The sequence below is a fragment of the Podarcis erhardii genome (assembly GCF_964252035.2).
Source record: "Podarcis erhardii genome assembly, chromosome: 1".
Taxonomy (NCBI): domain Eukaryota; kingdom Metazoa; phylum Chordata; class Lepidosauria; order Squamata; family Lacertidae; genus Podarcis; species Podarcis erhardii.
In genome coordinates, this window is record NC_138497.1 from 67374943 (window position 1) to 67401120 (window position 26178).

General features: G+C 41.0%; 1 protein-coding gene across 1 annotated transcript in view; it reads left to right on the forward strand.

Annotated features, from left to right (window-relative positions):
- SPON1 (spondin 1) overlaps positions 1 to 26178 on the forward strand; it is a 283364-nt gene that overhangs the window by 204150 nt on the left and 53036 nt on the right. The window contains exon 7 of the mRNA XM_081834772.1: positions 19529 to 19593. Coding sequence (XP_081690898.1) covers positions 19529 to 19593 — 65 coding nt within the window. The remainder of the gene's footprint in view (positions 1 to 19528; positions 19594 to 26178) is intronic.

The window sequence follows — 26178 nt, forward strand, 5'->3', positions numbered from 1 at the left end:
CGACACAAACCTGTCCTCCTTGTGGAGCAGCTCACTGACCATGAGAAGAATGTCAACTTTAACTGTTTCATCCTACATCCTGACATCTTACATAAAAACCCCAATATAGGCTGGCTGCATGTGTACCTAGGACTAGTTTTTGCACAAGTGAAAAGAAATATTATTTGTCATTGTTGCTGTTTAGTCGTTTAGTCACGTCCGTCTCTTCGTGCCCCCCTGGACCAGAGCACGCCAGGCACTTCTGTCTTCCATTGCCTCCCGCAGTTTGGTCAGACTCATGCTGGTAGCTTCAAGAACACTGTCCAACCATCTCGTCCTCTGTCGTCCCCTTCTCCTTGTGCCCTCCATCGTTCCCAACATCAGGGTCTTTTCCAGGGAGTCTTCTCTTCTCATGTGGTGGCCAAAGTATTGGAGCCTCAGCTTCACAATCTGCCCCCCTATTTGTCATTAGGGGTGGGCAATATATTGATACTTTGTCTCTTATTGGTATGAACTCCAGACCACAGTAAAGGTTTCATATTTTTTTCACTCTGTAATATATCAAGAATGCACTGCCCAGCTGGCCTTGCAGACCTGGCAGGCAGGAAGCAGAACTTTAGAAGAAGAGAAGAGTTTGGATTTGATATCCCAAAGGAGTCTCAAAGCGGCTAATAATCTCCTTTCCCTTCCCCCCCCCACAACAAACACTCTGTGGGTGAGTGAGGCTGAGAGACTTCAGATAAGTGTGACTAGCCCAAGGTCACCCAGGAGCTGCATGTGGAGGAGCGGGGAAGCGAACCCAGTTCACCAGATTACTAGTCTACCGCTCTTAACCACTACACCACACTGGCTCTCTTTAGTGCAAAGTAAAGTCTTTACTGCAAAGTAAATGGCCATTTCCTGTCTGCCCAATCTGCAAGGCATAAACTCCTGCTGCCTCTCAGCTGCCTTTGCAGAGTAAAGGGTTTTACTTTGCAGTAAAAGCTGCTTTCTGCCTGCACAATCTGCAAGGCACAAGCCCCGTGCCTCTTGCTAGCATAGCGATAAGCTTCCCTGCCAAGGCAGGGAGATTCCGATCAGCAAACGATAAGATCCACATGGCTTTGCTGTTGCTTTTAATATGCAGGTCTAAGGCACAAACCTTGCCCTTTGCTAGGCAGCTCCAGCCTTATTTCAGACGTGATATATCGAGATATCATAATGGTTACCTGGGATATATCGTGATATTGGAAACCAAATATCACCCAGCCCTATTTGTCATATACAGTGTAAATGGGGATATCAGGACATGTTATCAAATACAGCTGGAAAGTGTTCTTAATTAATTAAGTCTTATTTTATTCTTGGTTCAACAATTGCTCTCCTCTCAATGAATAATCTTCACAGATTATATTTCAAAAGATTCACAAGGTTGCATGGAATTCAAGGCCATACATTGAAAGAACCACGACACCACTATAAACAGTCATGGCTTCCCCCCAAATAATTGTGGGAGCTGTAGTTTGTTAAGGATGCTGAGCGTTGCCAGGAGACCCCCATTTTCCCCTCAGAGCTACAATTTTCGAGTGGTTTAACCATCAATTCCTCTTCACAGGAAACTCTGGAAATTGTAGGTCTGTGAGGCCAATAGGGGTTAACCCTTAACAAACTACAGCTCCCAGAATTCTTTGGGGGAAGCTATGACAATTTAAAGTGGTATGATTGGGCTTTAAATATGTGGTGTGAATGTGGCTCATGTGCATCTGATTCAACCTTTAAAGAAAGATGCTTCTCCAATCTTTTCACAAAAATAGTTGTTTTTCCTTAACTCCTTCCATTGATTTTAGAGAAATCTATTTTCCTCCCTGTTCTAACTAAATGTACCTTTCTGTGTTTGCAACTGCTGCTTTTTATCTTGTCATCAGTGGATATAGCGAGTCGTTCTTATCCCTCTTTTTTTAGTTACATTTAAATATTTGAAAAGTGACGACACAGTCCCACCCTCACACTCTAATCTCCTTTTCTTTTAGCTAAACAGACCAATTTCATTCATTCTGTCAAAATGGAATTCAATATGATTTATCATTTTCCTAGGTCTTTGTGGAAGCTTTTGCAGCTTGTCAACATCTTTATATAACTGTGATACCCAGAATAGAAGACAAAGTTTCAAAGGAGGCATTGCTAGCAGAACCCCAGTGTTAAGCCTGGGAACTAATATTTCTGTTAATACAACAGAAAATGCCCATTCTTTGTTGCCTCAATCTATCCTGGAGAATAACTCAAGAAGAATATAGGTTTACTGTCTAAGCAAAATCCTGTGTTTTCTTTATGTGTTTTGTGTAACAAAAGCAGGGAACCTGTGACATGCTAAATGTTGTTGGGCTTGAAGTCCATCCATCCCAGCCAGCATGGCCATTGGTCAGCGATGGTGGGAGTTGCAGACCAACAGCAACTGCTACACTACAGGTTTCACATTAGTCAATTGAATGACTTTCAGGTTGCTCTAATATATACCCCTAGTGATGTTTAGAGCTAAAGTACAGCAGACTGGTGTTTGAACTGGCATGGCAGGAAGTATGCCTCTGTGGAAGTCAAGCATATTGACTCACTTATAAACAGAGATGTTAGACAGTAGTAAAATATAGCCAGATCGTGTTCACTATCTACAACAACCTCTAAATCTAACTTAGAAAGCAACGGGTGGAGGGGTCCACAGTAGAGCATCTATGGCCCTGCTGGCTCACAGAAGTCAGGGCAGGAGTTGGAGGATAGATTATTTTTGGTTGCTTCTCCCTCTCCCCATGGGAAAACCAATAGGAGGGAAGTTAACTATGACAGCTTCAGGCTGGTGTAGTTAAGGGGCACTGCTGGGCCACCTCTGAGATGCCTCTAGCACATCTCACTAGCAGCATTCCCATTCCCATGACACATTCCAAAGGTACGCTGGAGGTCTTCAGGGTGAACGAGCTGCCCTACTGTTGAAGAGGCACAAACATCTCAACCAGCCTTCAGCAGTGATTAAGATTTCTATCTTTGACACTCTGTGGTTTTTTTAAATCCTTCCTTTAGATCAAGGGTAGTCAACATGCTGCCCTGCAGGTATTGATGGACTCCAACTCCCATCAACCCCAGCCATCATGGCAAAATACCAGGAATGATGGAAGTTGTAGCTCAGCAGCATCAGGAGGTCACCATGCCGACTCTTCCTGGTTTAGCTACAGATCATTCTTCCACCATTGTTCCAAAGGGAACCAGCCTTGCATTTGCTAAAATTGTTGCCTTTCCCCCCTTTGGTTATTAGAACTTTTCTGCTTACAGTAACTCCCAGTTTAACCGCAATCGGTCTTCCTCATTGTTTACACACAATTTCAGTCCCCCCCCCCCAATTATTCTTAAATCTTATTAACAAGATTTAATATTATCACTAGGAGCTGATTATGGAAACACTAAGATATGGGCTAATAATTAGTCCCTTCAGGACCCTGCTAGAAAATTTGTTTGTATTGATGTCTCAACATGAGCAATTACACTTTGAGGTGTTTAATTAAGTCAAGTTGACAGTCCACCCAAAACGTGAGCCCTGCTTTTTTTATTTTAACTAAGGTTTGGTTAGACACAGTGCAATATAGTGCTGAGTCACATTTCTTCATATAATCAAGCCGTGATTGCTTTTCTCAAACCAATAGTTAGTTTATTTGACATGACCTCTTTCGTAAGAAAAAATTCCAATTGGCTGAGGAGCTTCTGGAACTGCAGGAGCTTCTGGAACTTCTGGAACTTCCAGAATGGATTCTGTTAGACTTCCAAGGTACCACTGTACAGCACGAAGCAAACTAACTTGACATTGCAGTGACACCCTCTTGTTTGTCCTTAGTGCTAAGTCATGTGAAGTGGTTTTCTGCATCCCGTTGGAGTTACAATTTGCTAGTCTGGTAGGGATCAGCGGGTGTAGGGGTTAGCATGAAAGAATCTCCAGTGCCAAGCTTCAGATGGCTTCAAGCAGCCTTCCCAACCTGTTGCTCTATAGATGGTTTAGAGTATAATTCCCATCAACCCGGGCTAGCCAAAACATCTGGAGGGCACCAGATTATGGAACAGTGGCTTAGAGCAGATTGTACCCACTTTCTCATACAATGCAAGAAGTAGGGGCAGGGACTGTATGACTGTAAGGGAGCAGGTTTCTCAACTCGCTGCCTGGCTCTGGACTACCAGGCATGCTGTGGAGCAATGTCACATCAAATGCCGTCAGAGAGTCAAACATCTGTTTTGCAACATGTAGAGCAACTTTTGGAAAGAAGTTATATCAGCATTGGTTAGGGATAGGGAAAATATTTGATTCAGTTTGCATTTGAGGATGAACTTGCCTTATTCACACTTTCTGAAACAATACACAAAGCAAAGCACAGCCATCATTTGATATTTGCAGTTTTCTGAATTTTGCAGTGCATTGCTCCATCCAATTATACAAAAATGCATATACTGGGGTAAGGTGTACATACAAAGCCTATACCAGTGAAAATAGCATACAAAAATGCTTCATATTAGGGGAATTTGCTCTGCAGAAATGTGTCTATCAGGCAAAACAGCATGAGGACTTTAAAAATATATATCCAAACTTAGTGGAATGCGGGAGCTGAACTTAAGTTTGGGGAAGAAATGAGAAACTGATAAAAACCTAAACTGACAAATATATATGTTCACGTGGAGTAACATCATTAAAAAGGGAAGGTGTTTGTACTGTTTTTGTACTGTGAAAGGAGTTGCATCCTTACCAATAGCTGCTGTTGATGGTAACGTGCTAAAATCCATCCATCTTTCCATGGAAAAGCCCTGATTTCATTGCAAACCACAGGATAGTGACCTAAGAGTTTATCCCCCTCCATTTTTAATTCATGTTATATTTTTTTAAGATAAAAAGAACTTCTTGAAAAAATAACATGCTCCTAACTTTAAATAATTGCTTCTATTCTGTATGATCGTCTGATTGTGAACAGTGAAAGGAAATACAAAGGGGTTTATGAATTATTTTAAATTGGTTAGTACTCATCAGAACAAACCAAGTTTCTGAATGGCCTTCATTGTGGTGAAATTCTTTTAAAAAATGTTGCCACAGGTATCATAATTGCAGCAGGTCTTTACAGTAAAAAGTAATGTTTAAAATATTATTTAAAAGTAAAGTTATGAATACATTTGCAACACAAAATTATTACATATGTCTATTTCATTGAAATAACTCTTTTGCCTTCCGAGTGTGACAGCAAGTTAAGATTTAAATTAACTTTAAATTAAAGCAGCTTTTATATACTGAGTATTATTCTTCAAATGAAGCAGAAATCTATATAATTGTCATTTATAGAACTCTTCATTTTTATTATCTATTATCTTCTAGACTTTAGTTGCACATCCAGAAAATTACAATGTCATTACTGGATAGAAGTTGTGGAGGTTTTTTAATGGCATGGGAGGAGAAATTCTGTCATTTTAGATTTAAAGAATGCAAAAATTATTCCGAGGAAAAATAGTTATAGACTCTATAAGACATTGTTTCAAGTTACTGAAGTAGATTTGAGCAGAGCTGCCAATGATTGTCCAAAGATCTTGTCAGGGACCCCAGCGTAGCCTACAGCTCCTCTGTCACACATATTGCTGAATTATCTCTGTTCTTCATGGCTAAGAGAAGCATATGGTACATAAATATATCTGCTATCCATGATGGGGCTCACCTTTTTGAATTATCGCCCTTTGGTGTATTTTTACTTCTTGTTTTGTGCTTGTGAAACATTTGTAGCTTGGATTGTATTAGCCCGATGTTATCGTGGTACCGGAGGCCACAAGAAGACTGCAAGACATTCCAAGGTTCCATGGCCCATTGGAGGCATCTCAGACAGATAAAATGTGTTATTAAATATTTGACATTTCCCATTTCTAAGTGAACAATAGGATTTAGGTCCACTGATGTAGTATTAAACATCATGAACTGACAATTATGGGTTTGCTGGCAAAGCACCGAGCTAAGCTACATTTCCCATGTCCCATCGTCCATCCAGTCATTCCATTCCTCAAGTTGTTTTGGTACAGTCTGAACACAGGAATTTCTGTCCAATGTATAAATTGAATGACTGTGAGGCCTCCCTTAATACCCAGCCAGGATTCTTCTCCAGAAGTCAAAGTGTCTGCCCACATCTAAAGTGCAGAACATCATGTTCTTGCTAAGTGTTATTTAGCAATGTAACATCCGATAACCTGAATGGCATCTAAAATTACTTTTTTGAAAGGAAAGCCCGGACTGCTATGTGCAATCTTGGCAGCAAGTGTTCTCTTTGGGGCTTAACTTTATATTAGATTCCTAAAGAGTGAGCATAGGTGTGATATTCATCTACTAAAATGTTGTCTGGATCTTCATTTGAGCAGATAAAGCTTTTACAAGCAGGAGTCCACAGTCATAAGGAAAGGTTTTGAGGGAGACTTTAGAAATTGTCAATTAACTGAAATTGACAAGTTCTCTTCTTAAATGCTGAGATTTCATTTTTTTGTAAACTGCCATTAACTTGGTCATTAACAAAACAATAGGGCTCCCCCTATAAAATAAAATAATTAAAACTAAATCACTGTTGACACTGAAGTGTATTTAAAATTAGCTGCAGTCAATAAGGCTGTATGGTTCCATTTCAGCAAACGTAAGGCCACATGGGGCCAATGAGGTTGGCTGATTTATAAGGGGAAGGAGAAAAATGTGCAGGACAAATCAGCAAAAAGAAAAGAATGGGAATTATGTCACTGAAGGCCTAATGGGGAGTAAAACACCACAAAAATGCTGAAAGATTTGAAAGTTTCCTCTGAGCCATGGGAACCAGTGACAAAAGCTCAAATCTTCCCTTAAAAGTACTGGTCCAGCTTGATTAGGTAAAGGTAAAAGGTAAATGACCTCTGAACAGTTAAATCCAGTCAAATTCGACTACAGCACTAATCTCCGTGGTCAGCTTTCCAGCATGACTAAACCGCTTCTGGTGCAACAGAGCACCATAATAGAAGCCAGAGTGCACAAATATGCCATTTACCTTCCTACCACAGCAGTACCTATTTATCTACTTGTGCTGGTATGCTTTCAAATTGCTAGGTTGGCAGGAGTTTGGACAATGCAACAGGAGCTCACCCCATAGTGCGGATTTGAACTGCTGACCTTGAGATCAGCAAGCTCAAGATGCTCAGTAGTTTAGACCACAGCACCACCTGTGTCCCTTCAGCTTGATTAGGTACCCTATCAAGATATTAGTTCGATTAGGTACCCTATCAATATACAAGAATCCTGCCCTACAAAAGACTTGATCTGTAGCTGATTGTAGCTAGCAGAGAATTTCCACACTTAAGCCGTATGGGATGAACTAAGTCTGAGAGGAGAATCCTTGTCTAAAGAGGATTAAACAGATTCATAGAGGATGTGACTATCCATGGCTACTAGCCACGATGGCTAATACAACCCCCAGGCTTGGAGGTAGTACCTTTCTGAATACTACTTGAGTGGGGATCTTAAATCTTGTTTTCAGGTGTCCCATGCACATCTGGTTGACTACTGTGAAAGTATGATGCTGGGCTAGATAGGCCTTTGGCTCGACCCATCAGAGTTCTTCTTCTGTTCTTTTGATGAGGAGCAGTGGAATGAGTCTGGTTCAGATAGTCTTCCAAGGCTATCTGTTAAATACTGTTCATGTTTTCATGGGCTCTGCAGTTTAAAGAACTTTTATGTGGCTGAAAGCCAGCCCACATCTCTCTGTGCCAACATCTGGAATAACCGTAAAACAACACAAATTGGGCACCAGTTATAACACATATTTTGGGGAGGTTGTGGAGGCAATGAACCACCTACCAGTAGCTGGAAACTGCAGGAGCAGAGTGCTGTTGAGCAAAGTCCGCTTTGCAGGTTTCCTACAGGTATCTGGTTGGCCACTGTGAGAACAGGATTCTGAACTAGATGGGCCACTGGCCTGATCCAGCAGGCTCTTTTTATGTTCTTAACATCAGTTGTTGCCTTTGGGTGTTGCCATTTTTAGCTTAAGGACTAGGTTTAAATTATTATTATTCACAAATAGAAAATTACAGATAGGTAGCCGTGTTGGTCTGCCATAGTCAAAACAAAACAAATTCCTTCCAGTAGCACCTTAAAGACCAACTAAGTCAGTTCTTGGTATGAGCTTTCGTGTGCATGCACACTTCTTCAGATACACCGAAACAGAAGTTTCCAGACCCTTCTATATAGTGAGAAGGTGGGGAGGGGTATTACTCAGAAGGGTGGTGGGATGTGACTATCCATGCACATCTGCCAATTCTGCCAATCTGCCAATCTGGTACATCTGCCAATCTGGCATGCACATCTGCCAATCACCCATTCCCACCACCCTTCTGAGTAATACCCCTCCCCACCTTCTCACTATATAGAAGGGTCTGGAAACTTCTGTTTCGGTGTATCTGAAGAAGTGTGCATGCACACGAAAGCTCATACCAAGAACTGACTTAGTTGGTCTTTAAGGTGCTACTGGAAGAAATAGAAAATTGCAACTGTACATGTGGCAAGTTGATTCTTGGGAGTAGGATGTTAAAATTGTTTGAGAGGTAGGGAATCCCCCAATCCATTAAAGCTCCAATCAGTACACATATTCTACACTTTCTCCTAGGTTTCTATAAGGTATACACATTATGAAATAAATCAAAACTGAAAAATGAATTAGGCTTAAAATACTTAAAATAGTGTCATCTTAAAATAGTGTCATCTTCCACAGTACATACGATTTTGTTTTGCACTTCCTTCGCTACCCTGAGGTAGGAGTGTCACAAACAGAATTTCATCCTTATAATGAAAAAAATAATTCTGCAGCCATGGAGACAGTCACGTATGCAATCTCTCATCTGACATCTAAGCTCAAAGCTTGGGTGCCCTTATATTCCTATATTATTAATCAGAGTAGAGAGCACCAGAGAGAAAAAGAGACCCCCTCCCAGATGTAAAGGCATAAAAATGAAACTACCTAAAGTTAATATATACACATCCTGATCTCGGGAACTGTGAGCAAAGGAGAAATCTCAATGTGTTGCTAAAGGGAAACAGTTAGGGAAAGGAGCCACATAAACACTGCAAGAATTCTGACAGCATTAGTAGAGAGAGGGACTTGGTATACAAACTGAGCCCCTGTTCCTACATTCACAAGGGCTATAGCTCAGTGGTGGAGGATCTGCTTAGAGTGCAGAAGGTCCCCAATTCAACCCCTGGCATCTCCAGGTAGTGTTGAGAGAGGCCTTGGAGAGCCTCTGCCTATCACTGTAGACATTATTGAACTAGACAGACCAATCAACTGACTTGGTCTGTTGACCAACTGACTTTGGTCAACCTAAAGCTGCAAGAGACCGAATAGTATGCCGGGGGTGGGGGGGAGGCAAGTCCATCCCACCCACTGTGCAAGTAACCTTTGCAAGAGTCTCAGCATGAGCATTCAGTCTCACAGAGACACTGCCCATTGGATGGGTCACCAGTCCTCCAGTCTCTCATGATTCTTCACCATTAGCCATGTTGGCTGAGGGTTATGGGGGCTGGGGTAAAAAAGCATTTGAAGCACACCAGGTTGGACAAGGCCAGTTTAGCAGATCAACAATGGGGAAATAAGTCAAATGAGCAATTGCCTATTTTTATGGAAAGCCCAGAGAACAGGGATGGGGGGGGGGTTGCTCCTCTACTATGGTATTTCAAGGCCAGCTGAATATCTTCTGTACTGATCTTCTCATTTCACAGGTGGACAGCACAAACCACCTGCTGATTGATACAAGTGATGGCATTACCAGCATCCTAACAAAGTGGGTCTCACTTACCAAGAAGGAAGGGGCAAGCACAGGGAGCTTGGCTTCCACACACCTTGCCCCTCCTCTCTCCCTCTCAGTAAGCGCTAGCAACTTACTGTGTCAGGAAGCAGGAGAGTGCCCCACCCCAGCTGTTTCACCGGCCTCCTCTGGATATTACTGATACTTTTGTTGTCAGGTGCTGTGAGAACACTGTGCATGCATCTCAGGCACTGAAGTGCAATATTCTCTTCTTCCTCTGCTATCAAAGACTGTTATGTTGTCAGCCCTGTTTGGGGAAATTTTCAATGTTTGATGTTTTGTCGTGTTTTTAATATTCTGTTGGGAGCCACCCAGAGTGGCTGGGGAAACCCAGCCAGATGGACAGGGTATAAATAAATTATTATTATTATTATTATTATTATTATTATTATTGGCAATATGCAGCTTTCAGCTTCAAGTGTTTTGCTGAGGAGCAATAGCAGAAGATGGCTATTTTGATCTGCTTTTGGGCCTCCCAAGTGGCAGCTGGTTGGCCATTTGGAGAAATGGGAAGCTGGATTAGATAGAGCTTTGGTCTCTTCTTATGTTGTTCTTAGAGGTGTTCTGCATGCATGGCGGAGCTCAACCAAGTGTGGAAATCTTTTCTCATAAATTAACACCTGCATAACTTAAGATTCACAAAACCCAATACAGCCATGTGTAACAGGTTACCAGGGGCTTGATAAAGCTTTCATTGCATTTTGGGATTGCAAAAATTGGAAGCTACCGGTAAGTGATGAAGCACCTGATAGATGATAGTAACATGACTGATGGGATTTTGTTGTTGTTGTTGTTAAGATCTGGTGAAACAGAAGTTGTGCACTGGTTATGCAGATCAGGTTTTTTTTCAGACTCAACATCATCTGAAGTCTCTTTGACTTTGACACGTTTGACGAGATGTGTTAAATGTTACAATCTGTTTACTTGACAGCTCTTTGTTGTTCTTGCTCCATGCTGTCATTAAAAGTATTGATTTAATCACGCAGGTATAAACGCAGACTAAAAGACTGTGCATGCCCCTGCAAAATTTACTGATCAGAAAGAACAATATAATATATGCAGAACGAGCAGCCTTCTTTTCCACATGGTATGTGCCAGGAAAACCACTTTTTGCTTGTTCCTGTAAGTAGCCACAACTGGGAAATAAAGTATATGTCAAAACTTATTGCAAACATTTTATGGTGCTTCCTGCTCCTGGAATGAATAATGGTGGTGAGCTCATTTCAGTGTAGTAGAATAAATGCTTCCCTTTACAGTGTAACGCCACTACATGTATCTTTAAATTCAGAGCCCTTGTGAAATAATGAAATAAATGCTGTGCTCAGCAATTGTGTCCTATCGCTCCATTCCCCCTTCTTCCCACTTTTGGGAAAATGTTTAGGGTATTTTTGACAGATGCTATTGAAAAGCACAAAAGGCTTGCGTTAAAATGAGATCTTGGATTATTAGCACTATGGAGTGGTGAACATAACAAAAGACATTTTCAGTCACTAATAGCTTCATCTTAAAGCCAGCTTCTAGTGCTTGGTCCCAGCTCCTGCCAACCTAGCAGTTTGAAAGCACGCCAAAAAGTGCAAGTAGATAAATGGGTACCACTTCAGCGGGAAGGTAAACTGCATTTCCATGCTCTGCTCTGGTTTCAGTGTTCCACTGCACCAGAAGCATCTTAGTCATGCTGGCCACATGACCTGGAAAAACTATCTGTGGACAAACGCCAGCTGCCTCGGCCTGTAAAGCGAGATGAGCGCTGCAACCCCAGAGTCGTCTACAACTGAACTGTCAGGGGTCCTTTTTTAATGGTCATTTTTGAGCTACTACTAGGCGTCTTTCCCACTCTCATTGTTTTGGAATTGTCCTGTGAATTCTTCCTATGTAGAATAGATCCACCAGTTGCTGTTGTTGTTTATTAGATTAATAATAATTACAATAAATAAACATTCCATGCCTGGCTTACAACAAATTATTAAAAATACAATATAGAATAACAATATAAAACCAACAATATAGGACAGCAAAAATAACCAAAAACCCTTCATTGTATACCGGCAGCACAAAATAGTTCACAACCCATACTTAAAACACAGTTTTCAAGTCTAGCTATATAAAATGATGGCATATTATGCCTGTGTAAACCTATTCTGGGAGATGCTGGCACTTACCAAAACATGACAATGGGGACAAAATTATAAAATTTGGTGACAGGAACTGAATGTTGTTGTTTGTTTGTTAAATTTGTATACTGCCCTATACTCGTAGATCTCAGGGTGGTTTGCAACATAAAATTACAATATAAAAAACACAAAATATATAGAAAAATAAGACTAGAAACAAACCAATGACCCACCCTTCTGCAGCACATGTAAAAGGGTATTGGATGTCAATTGGCCAAAGGCCTGGTTAAAGAGGAACATTTTTTCCTGGCGCCTAAAGGTGTACAATGAAGCCGCCAGTCAAGCCTCCTTGGGGAGAGCATTCCACAGATGGGAAGCCACTGCAGAGAAGGCCCATTTTCATGTTGCCACCCTCTAGACCTCTTATGGAGGAGGCACATGGAGGAGGGCTTCAGAGGATGATCTCAGGGTCCAAGTAGGTTCATATGAAGAGAGGCAGCCCTTGACTTTGTTATTGAGATGTATTGCTCAAAGACAGAAAGGGCAGTGTGATATAGCTTGTTTGAGGCATTTTGATTGATTGATTGATTGATTGATGTCTACCCCACTCTTAGACATTATTGCATCAATGGCAAATGCCATCCTTTTAATAATAGATTATGAAAATTAAGATAAAAAATAGTTGTTTGCCAAAGACACTTTTTTGGTTTTGAAACATACTGTACCAGTGAATGCAAACTGCTTCTCACTAGGCCACTTAAACTCTTGGAATTTTCTTGTAAATCTCAGTATTCACTGGAACTTTAGCAATTGCTATTATATATAAATTAGCTTTGACACCCCAAACCTTAATTAAACTCTATAAATATATAACCAAATAATAATAATAATAATAATAATAATAATAATAATAATAATATGCAGTCAGAACTCCCCCCCCCCATACTATCCTCAGATCTGTTCCACGAGGTTAAGGGAACCCCCAGAAGAGGTAAAGTCCCATTGTGCAATGAGAAATCCTTGCGCTGCTGGAAGCAGTGACTTACTGTCATGTCAAATACAACCCTCAATAGCCATCTTCAAATATTTAAAGAAATCTCTCACAAAAGATGGAATGGACTTGTTCTCTGAAAATTGCAGAAAGGCAGATTTCAGGTGTACATTACGAGAAATGTCTTAATGGCATGAGCTGTCCAATGGTGGAAAATAGTGCCTCTGGAGGTGGTGGGCTCTGAAGGTACTTAAGGAGAGGATGTGCAGCTGTCTGTCTGGGATAATGTACTCTGCATTACATATGCTGCAACAAGGAGGGGCTGGGGCTGGGGCTGGATGGTCTTCAGGGTCCCTTCCCATTCTTTATGTCTCACATAATGAAATATTTGCAGGGAAAACTATCTCTCTGGGGGAGAAATTGTGTGTTTGTCGAGACTTGAATGCTAACAAGTTTACAATGAATTGTATTATAATAGCTGAATATTGCTTGTGTGTGTGTTTAAAAAAAACATGCTCCTTTGGGAAATTTACTTAATAGCTCAGATTGTTCTTATTTAGTTCTTTAATTTTTGTAAATGGATGTTCCATGGAGTTTCTTCTAGTTGAAATTTTAAAGCATGGTGTTTATGGTTCAGAGAATTGAAATAGTTGCAATTACCTGTGCACAGCAGCTGATGCCCATTTAGAATATTTATGCTGTAAATGCCGGCTTGAAAATAACACTGTTAAGCTGATTTGTCACAAAAGCTTTGAAAGCCTGGAGAATGGCCACCTGCTCACAGAATGTAGAACAGTAAACTGGTATTAATTAAAGTGGTTGGATTTAAATGCAGTTAGTGTTTCCACCAGTAGCAGGGCTTCCAGTGTTGTGGCTCCTTTAAGGCCACCTGAGATAAGACAGTTCCCCCACAATCTACTCCTTCAGAAGTATGCATCAGACATTTTTATCTACCCAAAACTGTTCTGAATTCCCAGCAACTGTATTCAGAGTTAGGGAAGTAAGAAGGCACCACTTTCTGTTCTGCCCTGTATTAGTCACACATAGCACTGCTTCTGTTCTGCTGTAGTTCGTCTTCTGCCACAAAGTACGTTATTTGCCTCACTTTCCACTGTAGCATAATTACATTACTTACATATTTTACATAATTAATTACATAAATGACATTATCACTACATTATTCTACTCCATTCATTTCAGTGCTAAGGAAATGCAATACAGTGGTACCTCGGGTTAAGAACTTAATTCGTTCTGGAAGTACGTTCTTAGCCTGAAACTGTTCTTATCCTGAGGTACAACTTTAGCTAATGAGGCCTCCCACTGCCACTGTGCCACTGCGCCGCGATTTCTGTTCTCATCCTGAAGCAAAGTTCTTAACCCGAGGTACTATTTCTAGGTTAGTGGAGTCTGTAACCTGAAGCATCTGTAACCTGAAGCGTCTGTACCCCGAGGTACCACTGTACAAGTGAGGAGGGAGGGGAAGTAATCAATGAGCTTAGCTGTGTTTCTTGGAACGTTGTATACACATTGGACATTTTGCATTCCTATGGTGTGCTTTTTTTTCATTGTTCATGTTAGACAGTTGCATATGTCATTACCCCCAGAGGTAATATACGCTGTGGTTTAAACCACTGAGCCTCTTGGGCTTGCTGATCAGAAGGTCGTGGTTCGAATCCCTGCGATGGGGTGAGCTCCCATTGCTTGGTCCGAGCTGCTGCCAACCTAGCAGTTCGAAAGCACATCAAAAGAGTGCAAGTAGATACGGTGGGAAGGTAAACAGCATTTCCATGTGCTGCTCTGGTTTCAGTGTTCTGTTGTGCCAGAAGCGTCTTAGTCATGCTGGCCACATGACCCAGAAAAACTGTCTGTGAACAAATGCAGGCTCCCTCAGCCTGTAAAGCGAGATGAGTGCCGCAACCCCAGAGTCATCTGGGACTGGGCTTAACTGTCAGGGGTCCTTTACCTTTACCTCTTTTTTTAACCTTTTTATAATAACAGCTTTTGAAGCTACAATTCCCAGTGCTCCCTCAGAAGAGGGATTGATTACCAAACCCCTCTGGTTTCACAATTCCCAGGGTGATTTAACAATCAATCCCTTCTCCCAGGGAACTCAACCAGTGAGCTTGACATCAATACCAGAAAAGGTTCTAGAACATATTATTAAACAGTTTGTCTGTGAGCACTTAGAATAGGATGCTGTGATTGCTAAAACCCAGCATGGGTTCCTTAAAAGTTAGTCATGCCAGACGAATCTCATTTTTTTGAGTTACAAGATTGCTGAATCAAGGGGATGCAACAGTGGAACAGATTCCCACAAGAGGTGGTGGACTCTCCTTCCTTGGAGGTTTTTAAGGAGAGGTTGGATAGCCATCTGTCATGTATGATCTAGCTGAGATTCCTGCATTGCAGGGGGTTGATGGCACTCAGAATCCCTTCCAACTCTACAATTCTAGGATTCTGGAAACCGTAGCTCTGTGTGAGGACTAGGCATCTCCTAACCACTCTCAGAACCCTTAGCAAACTACAAGTCATGCTTTAAATGAATGCTGTGGATGTGGCCTAAATGCTTCTTTAAAAATACTAATCAGATATTAATCCCCACCACCACATGCACACACACACCTTCTCAATGTTCCTGAATCAAAGCATTTCTTATACTTGTCATACAGGCATTAGGACACTGTTTACTGAGTCCACACGCCTTTAAAAAAAGAGTCAGAAATAGATTTAAGGGGCTTTGGTATCTTCGATGAGATGAAAAAGTAGTTTATGTAGTGTCTGTCAGGAGAAAATTGATTCCCTATTTATAGGGGAAAGAAATGCAAAAACTTGTACGTTCGAAATGATTGAGTTGCTGAGGAGGTAATTCCATCTCTGTCCATAGACGTCACTATATAACTATTGATTTCAGTCCAAGCACATCTATAATCTTCATTTATGATGAAGGGTGGTTTTTCAAGTGCCACCATTTTCCAAATGTCAGGTTATAAGAGCATCCCCATTCTGCCTGAGGAAATCATTGTCATATAAATGAAGTTATATGGAGAGTCAAATGGGCAAAAACCGGCCTATGTAAACTTTCCAATAGAAAGGTACTTGCAGCTGTTTGTGAAAGATTGGAATTGGGCCAGTGTCACATGCTTAGAGGGCACATTCCTCCTCTTCCTTAGCTGGCTGAGCACTAGTGGCAGCACGGTTGGAAATGAGTTTTTTGCCCTTCCCACCCAACTGCTGCCTTGGCGCACTGGTGTGCTGAAACACAATGTGTCCACACACTCAGGCCTGGTGATCCTTGGAAATGGAGTCCTTTTGAGGTCTACAGCAGTGGCATTGCATGAGTCACTTGGTCCATTGTGCACACTGACACATCCAATGTCAGGCAGCCATTAAGCCCAGGATGCCAGGTGAGATGCTCAAGAGCATTCCTCTCTCTAGGCCTGCCACTGCTGCTCCACACCTCCCTGCCGGACTTGTGAGGAAGCTGGATAAAGAGGTGACTGGCAGCCTTACAGGGGAGGTGGGGAAGGCATCTGGGGAGTCATTGATTGGCATGGAGGGTGCTTTGAAAAATGCAAGCTGCTGTACATGCTTTTAGTTGGGCATTAAAAGATCACATTTTGTTTGAGCTGGATCCTCTGAGCGTGGCACAGAAGACGAACTTCTCCCTACTGCTTGGCCACTGATGATGCAGGGCCACAACCAGAAGAAATATTTTTCACATATTTACCAGCTCATGGGGCCTTCTGTGCCATATTCTGCACCTAGTATTTTGCTTCGAGATGAACGGAGGCTTTGTCTGGTGCCAGAAGAAAAAGAGCTCACTGCACAGAAACAGGGGACTGGGCTGGCTTCTCACATATGAGCTGCCGCCTGTTGTTTTCACCATCATGTCATGCTTACTAAACAAAACAACACGGTATCTGCTATACTTTTTATATATGCTGGAAGCCACCCAGGGAGGCTGGGGCAACCCAATCAGATGGGCAGAGTACAAATAAATTATTATTATTATTATTATTATTATTATTATTATTATTATTAACTTGCTTTGCATATGTGAACTGATCACTTGATCAGGCAAAAGGCTTTTTGAAGCAACTTTTTGATAACTATGATATTCTCTCATTGATATAATTAGCACCGTCTTCTGAATCTACAGAGCCAGATTTTCAACAGAATAGGATAAAATGCTGTATCATCATTGATTTTGGATGCCCCGATTCCCCCCTCTCCCCATCTCTTCATTTTAACTCTCCTCAGCTGGGAACTTGTTCAGCCTGCCTTAATGAAAGCAGCATATTAGCTCGGCATCAAAAATTAATTATTTCAAGCTGGCGTTTTAGGATGAGTAGAGCAAATCCCAAACACCAGGAGGAGCCAGAGAAGTTTCACAAGCTTTTAGCGCCGCACGTTCGCTCTCCCCCCTTCTTGGCGAGGGAGAGAGAGAGAGGAAAGTAATGACAATAGCAAAAGCGGCCTGCGCAAAATTGATTTCCCTAAACTGGGGCATATGTGGATTAGAGCTAGCCTGAGGTAGCAGAGTCATTTCTGTCAAGCAGGGGATGGCAAGATTATCACTAACCTGAAAGGACAGCTCAGTAGGAGCTGCCAATTACACGTAATGTATGGTGTGTGGGTTTTTCCTTTAATTGGGGAATCGCTAAAAAAAAAGACAACAGAGAAATCATAGGAATGAGTAGTGAACATCATATCCCCTTCAACAATCTATGGGAGAGAGTCCTGCAGGAGACTGTGGGTAGGGAGAGGAACTTGATAGATATTTCTTTGTACACCAAAGCCTCATTAAAACTGATCCCCTGGTTTTGTTTTGAGGTTTATTACACAACACACAATTTCAGAATTGCTGTATCAGGAATTCTTATAAGCTTCAAAGAAGTGGGGGGAGGGGGCACCTTTATTCACTCCTCAGCCCCACACAGGTGCGATATATTCTCATTGCTTTTATGAGATTGAGTCAGCTGACAAGGAATGAGGATAAAATCGCTCTCTTTTCTTCTATTTAAGAGAAGCAGCAATGTGTCTTTTATTGATTATGTTTTCATAGAAATGGTCCCTTGGAATATAGAAAGCATCCTTCATGCCGTTTCCAGTTCTCTTGGCAAAAATAATAATATTGGCATATGAGTTTGAAAGCCCTGAAACTGATCATTGTGTAGAATCCCCCTGTGCTCTCTCTCTCACACATACACACTTCCACAATATAGCTTTATTGTCTAATGCCCCTGACTAAGCTGGTGTGAACAGAGCAATATATTTTGTTAATCAAGGGTAACAGTTACTCTAGCGTTTGGGCTCTAAAGGTATAGGGCATGGGAGACCCAGGTTGAAACCTCCACTTAGCCATCAAGCTCACTGAAGTCACTACCTCAGCCTAACTTACCTCACAGGATTGTTGTGAGGAAGATGAATGATGGGGGGGGGACACCATATATACAATTTTCAGGTCACATATAAATGAACACAAATGTTATATGTTATCTATGCAAATATACTGTATACAACAGACCACGTGGCATTTTCCCTATTTACCAAACTGATTCACTGTTATATAGTGTGGCAGATCCCCTAAAGAGACATGTGGCACTTGTTTGTACAGTGCCTCTTTGCACACTTCTGATTACATGGTAAACCAATGGGACAGGAAAACAGAGAGAGCAGAGCAGTAGTTCCTTTCTGTGAATGCCGTCATTTTACACGAGGCTGGTTTATTTGCGAAGAAAAGAATTGTTGTTTAGAGAAAGGTAACATTAACCTGTATCATCATTATTAAATCATGTAAAATGGCCCAGTTTCTTCCATTCTTGAAACAGGTACCTGAGTTTCCCTATCATGCACACCCACAACCCTCTGATAGCTTCAAATTTTTTTACTTTTTTATTTTTAAGACATGAGGAACAGGCAACAGAGCAATGACAAGGGCTGCCCTGCAGCCTTTATATCCTGTGTTGATTGTACTCTCTTCTGGGTTATCCTTTGGAGTTCATGGGCTAAGATGGGGAACCTGTGGCCCACCAGGACTCCAACTCTCATCAGTCCCAGCCAGCATGACCAATGGTCTGGGATGAAGTGAATTTAAATCCAGCAACATCTGGAGAGCCTCAGGTTCCCTGTCCCTCACATAAGCTTTTAAACAATGTCAGCACCACCTACATGTAGAAAACGCAATGATGGGGAAGAGAAAGACTTCCTTTTGGGTTGAACCCATGAACAGAACCCAGAAGGAAGTCTGGAACCTGCTCATGGAAAGACCATCCTTGGGGAAATCTGTAAAGTTACACAGAGTGCCAATGCTAATGTAATTTTCCCATGAGTATGTGCCTACCGCAGGATCCATTCAAAAAGTTACCCTCGCAAGTAATGAACATTATGTCAGAATCATCCCTCTGTGTCACACAAAGGAGGAAATGCACTCCCAGAATAGGAAATGCAATGATGAGCTATAGCTGCCTTCGCAGGAATTATGAGGAGCAATTTGAATTCAAGTGCCTTTTCCGCCGGTTACAAATCACTGCAGAGTGTTATTCACCATAATGCTGTCCAAACATCATTTTATTTATTGATGTTTATTGCTTCTCTTTTGCAGAGTGATGAGGTTTTGACTGTCATCAAAGCAAAAGCACAATGGCCTGCCTGGCAACCGCTAAACATGTAAGTAGGCAGGGAATTAAACCTCCCAAAAGATTTCTTTCTCCGCTGTCCTCTGACAGAATGCTCTGAATGTCTTGCCTTCCACCAAAGTTTATCTCTTTCAAAGAGCAACAGAAAAAATCCGGTTGATTAATGAGTTTCTTTTTTTATACCATTATGTCTCTTTCCATTTATTTCTCTAACAAGGGTATGTGTGTGTGTGTGTGTGTGTGTGTGTGTGTGTGTGTGTGTGTGTTTAAAGGAGGTGAGTACTAGATTAGGAGTTTGTTTTACTTACCAGGCACTATGGACATATATTTGAATCCTCTTGTGCTCTCCCTGTTCTGAGCAGTGAGGATATAGCTGCACTATAGACTAATACGCCAGTCATATGCATGCTTACTTTGAAGCAAGTCCAAGTGAGTTCAGTGGAACATGTTCCCATATAAATGTGTAGAGAATTGCATCCATAAAATAGGTTAACAAAGGCAGCCTTTGTCTATTTTAAAACAAAAAAACAAAAACATAGGCAGCCTTGGGAAATCCAAATCTGTGAAGATTGTGGAATCTCCAACAGGAAATTACTAGTTTCCTTAAAATTCCCAATTTTGGGGGGGGGGGGTCCAAGTTAATTTGTGACATAACAGATTGTGTTTAAATGCAAGCTTGTGTTTTAGAATATGATCGATTCTGGAGGAATAATAATAATAGACTCTGACATCATCACAAAAAGTGATAGAGCAACAAGCATCTGCCAATTGCCCCATCAGCTCTCCACATCGAAGATTCCCCTGGCTCTTTTGATTCTGTGCCTACTTCAGAACCATTGGATCTAACTCTCTGAAGCTTCCTTGGGTGGTTGAGTGAGTGGAGAACTATTCTTTCAAATATGGAAGAAAACTTTGGTCAATTCAAACATGAATACAGCTTTAATTAATGAACATATGAAATAGCCATACTGTGCCTTAGTGTGCAACCCTCTCTTCTTTCTTCCCTAGTCTTCATTTCCTGAAAAAGCCACCTCCTTTTGAAATATCAAACACACTTTCCAGAGTATAACCCTAGAAAGTACACTACAGGCTTAGGCCCCATTCTTACATGACTGGCACATTTCCTAATGTACTAATCTTCTAGCACATTTTCATCTCCTTCCTTTCTTCACGAAATATGTTGCTTTATTCCACAGCCTTCCTCTAGTCTCATGAGATTTGTTTGGCTGTGTCTTTTGTGCAGTTTTCTTTTCCAAACTGGCACATTTCTAATGCTTTTTCATCAACGCACACAACAATTCAAGGCTTATGCTTGATTTGGTCAACTGTGGGGCATGTGTACTTTGGCATTCATGCTCCCAAGGCTTTTGCCTAAACTGTACAGCATCCCCCCCCCACACACACACACCTTAAATTGTTCTGTGGACCAGTGGAAAATTGCCTTTTCTAAGCTTGTCATTCCAATGTTTTTCTAAAACAGCATTTTAATAATAATAATAATAATAATAATGGAAAATCCAATCACAACCCCTCTGGTCTTATTTACTAGGATGTTTTAGCAGTGAATAATTTTAAAAGAATGCATCTCTAACCTTTTACTCACACACCTATTTAAACATTTCCTAAGCGTATTAGCTCATTCTTATGCTTTTGACACCCTTGATGTTTATAGAATTACTTACTTCAATTGCCATGTAATTACATTTCCTATCCATGCAAACAATGTCCAACAAGAAATGATCCAAATTTAAGTCATTTAAAATTTTATACCAAGTTTTACTCACTACAGTCAGGACATATCTACATATTGCTCATTTTGGGAATTGGATGCCCTCACAAAGCAGATCTTATCTCTGACAGTCCTCACACACAGAGGGCCTTCAGAACCGCAACTGCAAATCCACAGGGGCTCAACCTGCTTTGAGTACAACCAGCTTTCTGTTTTGGCAAAATGTAGATGCCCATCTCATGACAGTAGTACCCTGTAGTACCCAAGTGGCTATATGTTGTGTCTGGAAAGTGTGCTATTCCTCCCCCTTGTTTATGTCTAGATTAGTTAATCCCTTTCAAAATGTCTGCTCAGGACTAAATTTCCAAATGTGATTGTTAAGAATGGGAAAGGGAAAGGCTGCTGGAGGAGAATTTCAAAGGCTGTGCAAAATGTGCATGCTCTAATCCTTCTTAAATCTACAAAACTCTAGGTTATCTTTCTATATGTACCCATTGGCCCTGATCCAGACATTTACACAGGAACAGCAAGCTGTTGTAGATCCGCTGCTGTAGTTTTGGGTAAACACAGCTTAGTGCACAAGGTTGACTTAGGAGATTCCATATAAGGCAAGGCATGGAGTTACTAGGGTTATTTAAAGCACCTCCAATTTGGTTCAGGGCCCAATTTGGTGATCTTGATCAGGTCTCAATCTGACCAGAACTAAACCAAAAACTCTTGCCTGCATTGACTCCTCCCCCTCCCTCCAATGCATGTTTATGTCATGGAATTCTACTCAAAATTGATCCAGAGCAGATTCCAGCGTATAGTTAGCAGAGTAAAAACTTAAACACATTGCAGGATTCCCAAAAAATAGGCCAGAGGCAATTAATATTTCATCCAGCAGAACTTTACTGCTACTGAAGGCAAATGAGCATAATGGTTACAAATACAATACATTCAGGATTGGCACTGTCCATAAGAAATCCAGTTGCAGCAGACTTAACTTAAACTTACAATAACTTATAATAAGTCTAAACCTAACACTAAGAATACTATGTACAGAGCACCACACCAGAAGAAAAAGTGAAACCCAGGCTCCTTCTGGCCTCTTATTATAGTCAGCATGACCTTGAAGTAGAGATAACAGAACCAGTTTAAGCCAGTTGTACTCAGCTTCTCTGAAGGAATAACCCAAATATCACAAACCTTTTGCTTGTTTCTTTCACACAGAGAAACTTCCAGAACTCTCTTGAATTAATTAGAATAGGAAAGATCTCTACACATCAGACCAATATTTTCTGCACTAAGAAATGCAAACTGACAGTTTAATCCAGGTCTAAACTTGTGGTTGGCAGCAAGGAGAGGCTGGAAGAAGGAAACATGGAGGCAGAGACTTTCACCAGCATCGTCTTCTTCTCCCCTTCTCCCCTTGCCTTCTGACCACTTTTAGAGCTCTCTAGACAGATCCAACCAAGAATGATCCAGGGCTGCCTGGAAAAATCCCAGATCTACTCAGATCAGTTTGGGATGCAGGATTTGTCTTGACCCTATGTGCAGACCTGTTCATTAACCTATTTCCATGTGTGGTCTTGTTTCCCCACTCCTGTACAATAGGCTTCTACACACATGTCTCAGGAGATCCACCTGCTTGTAGAAATCTCATTTATGTGCCCAGGCGCCACACCACCCACCACCCCATCTTGTAAAATAACCAGTCAAAACTCATTACAAGGAACAAATCAGGCCACAACTTTCATTGATTACAGATGGAAGAGGTTTGGCATACGCATTGGGTATAACCATTGACTTGCCAGAAGTAATCCATTTTAGGGTCAACCTGGAAGTGGGGGAGGCCTATGACATACATCAAATAGGTCAGAGGCAGGCTGTCTTATATTCCCCAGAAGTGGACCCAAGTGAAGCCCACAGGCTCTGTTCGGCGTCTCCCCCACAGGCCAGCCCCATAGCCTATCCACAGTTGGCCAATTTGCAGGCAGGCTTGCATCCACAGCCCTGGATCGTGGTGGGCAGGGCAATGCCAGCTCGCAATGTCACCACACCAAAGATGGTAAGTGGACATCTGCAAACTTTGCTAGGAAAAAATGTTGTATTTCAACATATGCAGCTGTGCTTCCAGCTGTCTAAAGTACAGGGAACTTTACCAACGATTATAATTTCTGCACTCAACTTTTCCATTTTGCCTTAGATGATTTAGCAATGATTAAAATGCTGCCTCTGGATAAAGTAAAATTAGTCCATTATTATGCATAACATGACAAACTAGTTGTGGCAATATGTGTTGCTAATTTTCCACTGACTAATATGTATGGATAATGTTCTTAAGAGTAATCACTAAGCCTGCACCAGGAAACAGATTTGCCAAAGCATGGTTTTGCACAATATATAACTATGTCAAAATGGATCACTATACATTCAGCAAGATATTACTGCCTGGGAATTAGGGTGGGTTGTGATGCATAAAATATTTTCACCCGCTGTTTGTAGTCTCCAGTGATCATAAAGTTACACTACAGTTGTCAAAAGAAATTGCTGCCCTAATATTTCAGTTTTTAAGATATCACTGTTCAGAATAAGGAAACATTTTCTCATGTGATGAAATATGACTAATAATTGTTCCCGTAGTTATCACTGAAGTGTCAGTGTTTGCCTGAAGTTAAACTTGTCACTGGTGTCTGGAAAACTGTGAATGCATTGCTGGATTTTTTTTTTTATACATTGCTTAAAGATTAAGCATCATCTGTTGTTATACATATGTCATCATTCTGAAAAGGTTATTACGCTTGTCACTCCTAACATTTTTTAAAAATAGTAATAATGCAGCAGTGTTGTAAATCTGTTTTTAACTAATCTGACATATGGGAACAAATATGGCTGATTAACCCATTTTTATTTTTATTTTGCACAAGTTGAACTGAACTGAATGACAAAAATCCTGATGATCACATACAGCAGAGTCATCTACTGTTGCTAAATATCATAAACAGAAAGAGGTTGCTATCCAGGGGGTCTTCAACATTAAAAAAGAAAAGCTGCATTTCTCTGTTCAAAGATTGCAAGCCTTGCACAAAGAATTGTCCAGTTTGAGATGTAGTGTCTCTTATTTAAACTCTTTTGGCTTCCTTTGACACTCCAGTCATTTCATCCGAGGAGAAACTTTCAAGTTTGCTTAAGGCAAAAACTCTGGATGACCTAGGGTTTTAACTTGTGAAGAGCACCATGGGAAATTTAACTAGTTTTACTGAAACTTTCTTTGGCATCCCTAAGAACTCGTTGGACATTTTGCCTGGGGGGGGGGGGGAATCAAATCCACTTCTGATTTCATGTTAGGTGAAATTTCTGTGAGATGCATAGGAGGACAATTAACTGTGCAAAACAGCTGCAGTTTGCAAAACGAAGTATGTGTAAGTTGAATTAACTCTGGAATAGGACTTTGCCAATCAGAGGACACATCATTATTTGTCTTACTTATACGCCAGTGCCTTATAACTGAAAATTTATAAGCCTTCTTCACTGTGTAAGCAACTTCTCTATGTTATGGACATAGGTTGTTACTATAACATAGTCCAACTGTGACAGGTATAAATGAGTTAAAATGGTAGGCATGGTTCTCATGTAACTTTTTGATGTGGTAAAGTCACCATGAGGTGATTTAACTATGTAGAATTCACATGCTGAATCTTTTATTTTAATGCAGCCTTAAATAGTGTGAGAGAAATGCTATTTGCAATGTTTTTAAAGTCTAGTGCACAGTAGATTTTTCTCAGTTTGGAAATAATAGTTTCTCACTATATGAGAATGTTCTGTACTCTTCAGTAGGGTCCCCAGATTTTGTTGGACTACAGCTTAGCCAACGGTGAGGGATGGTGGGACCCAATTTATTCAAAATCACTAAAGATGCATGTGGTACAATCGCATCAGGTTACCTTACTATGTCAAGAGGTAATGTGGGTCTTAGACTGAATGTCCGATTGCTTCACCTAATGCTTTGCTTGAACAAGAATGCCAGTGTTCATCATCATCATAATGTGGAAGCACGCCACCCATTGAGACATGTCTCTACTTACCAAGTAACTGATGTAGCAGTTTACTTTAGCAAAAAAGCTACGGGCCATTATAGGGAAAATGGGAGGGGGAGCCAATGGCACGGAAGAACTCGCATCCGTTATAGAGAGCTCTTAGGAACTGACTTATAGTGCAGTAAATGAGTATGAAATCCATAAGGCACAGAAATATTGTCTGCACTTTTCTTATTTGCACAGCTGCATACAGCCTGTCTTTGGGGCCTTTATACTTGGATAAAAGGGTTATCATTTGATTGGTTACACCTTTGATGCAACATCATGTTCTTGGCTACAGAATTGTTTATATATATATGGTCAATCTGGAATCTTTTTGAAAACCTGTGACCAAAGATAAGCAAGGGGTATCCTTCTAAAAGATAACCCTCAGCTGTCTCAAAAGATAAGTATGCCCTGAAAGCATCTTAACAGATGGTCACTAATATGTGCCAATGTAGGGAGGTCTGCTTGTTCTTCATTCAGAAGGCAACTATTCTGAATGGCACTCTGCTTTAAGACTTGCAGTCCTGTTGCTATAACCTTAGATACTGGAGAAATTATCACAACTGAACAATGTATAAAAAGAGGAGACTTGCTGAACAGCTATATACTTATGGTAGATGGTACACATGGTGGGCATTCAACATACCAAATAAGTTAGAAACCCTGTGATTTAGCTTGGGTATCTGAATATGCCATCAGTCCCATGTGGCTCCCCATCTCAATATAATCTTCCAAAAGCATTACTTAATTGTCTCCTCCATCAGTGCACACAGAGTTTGTCCACCCAAACTGGGATTCCAATTAATTTTGATGGAATTGATGG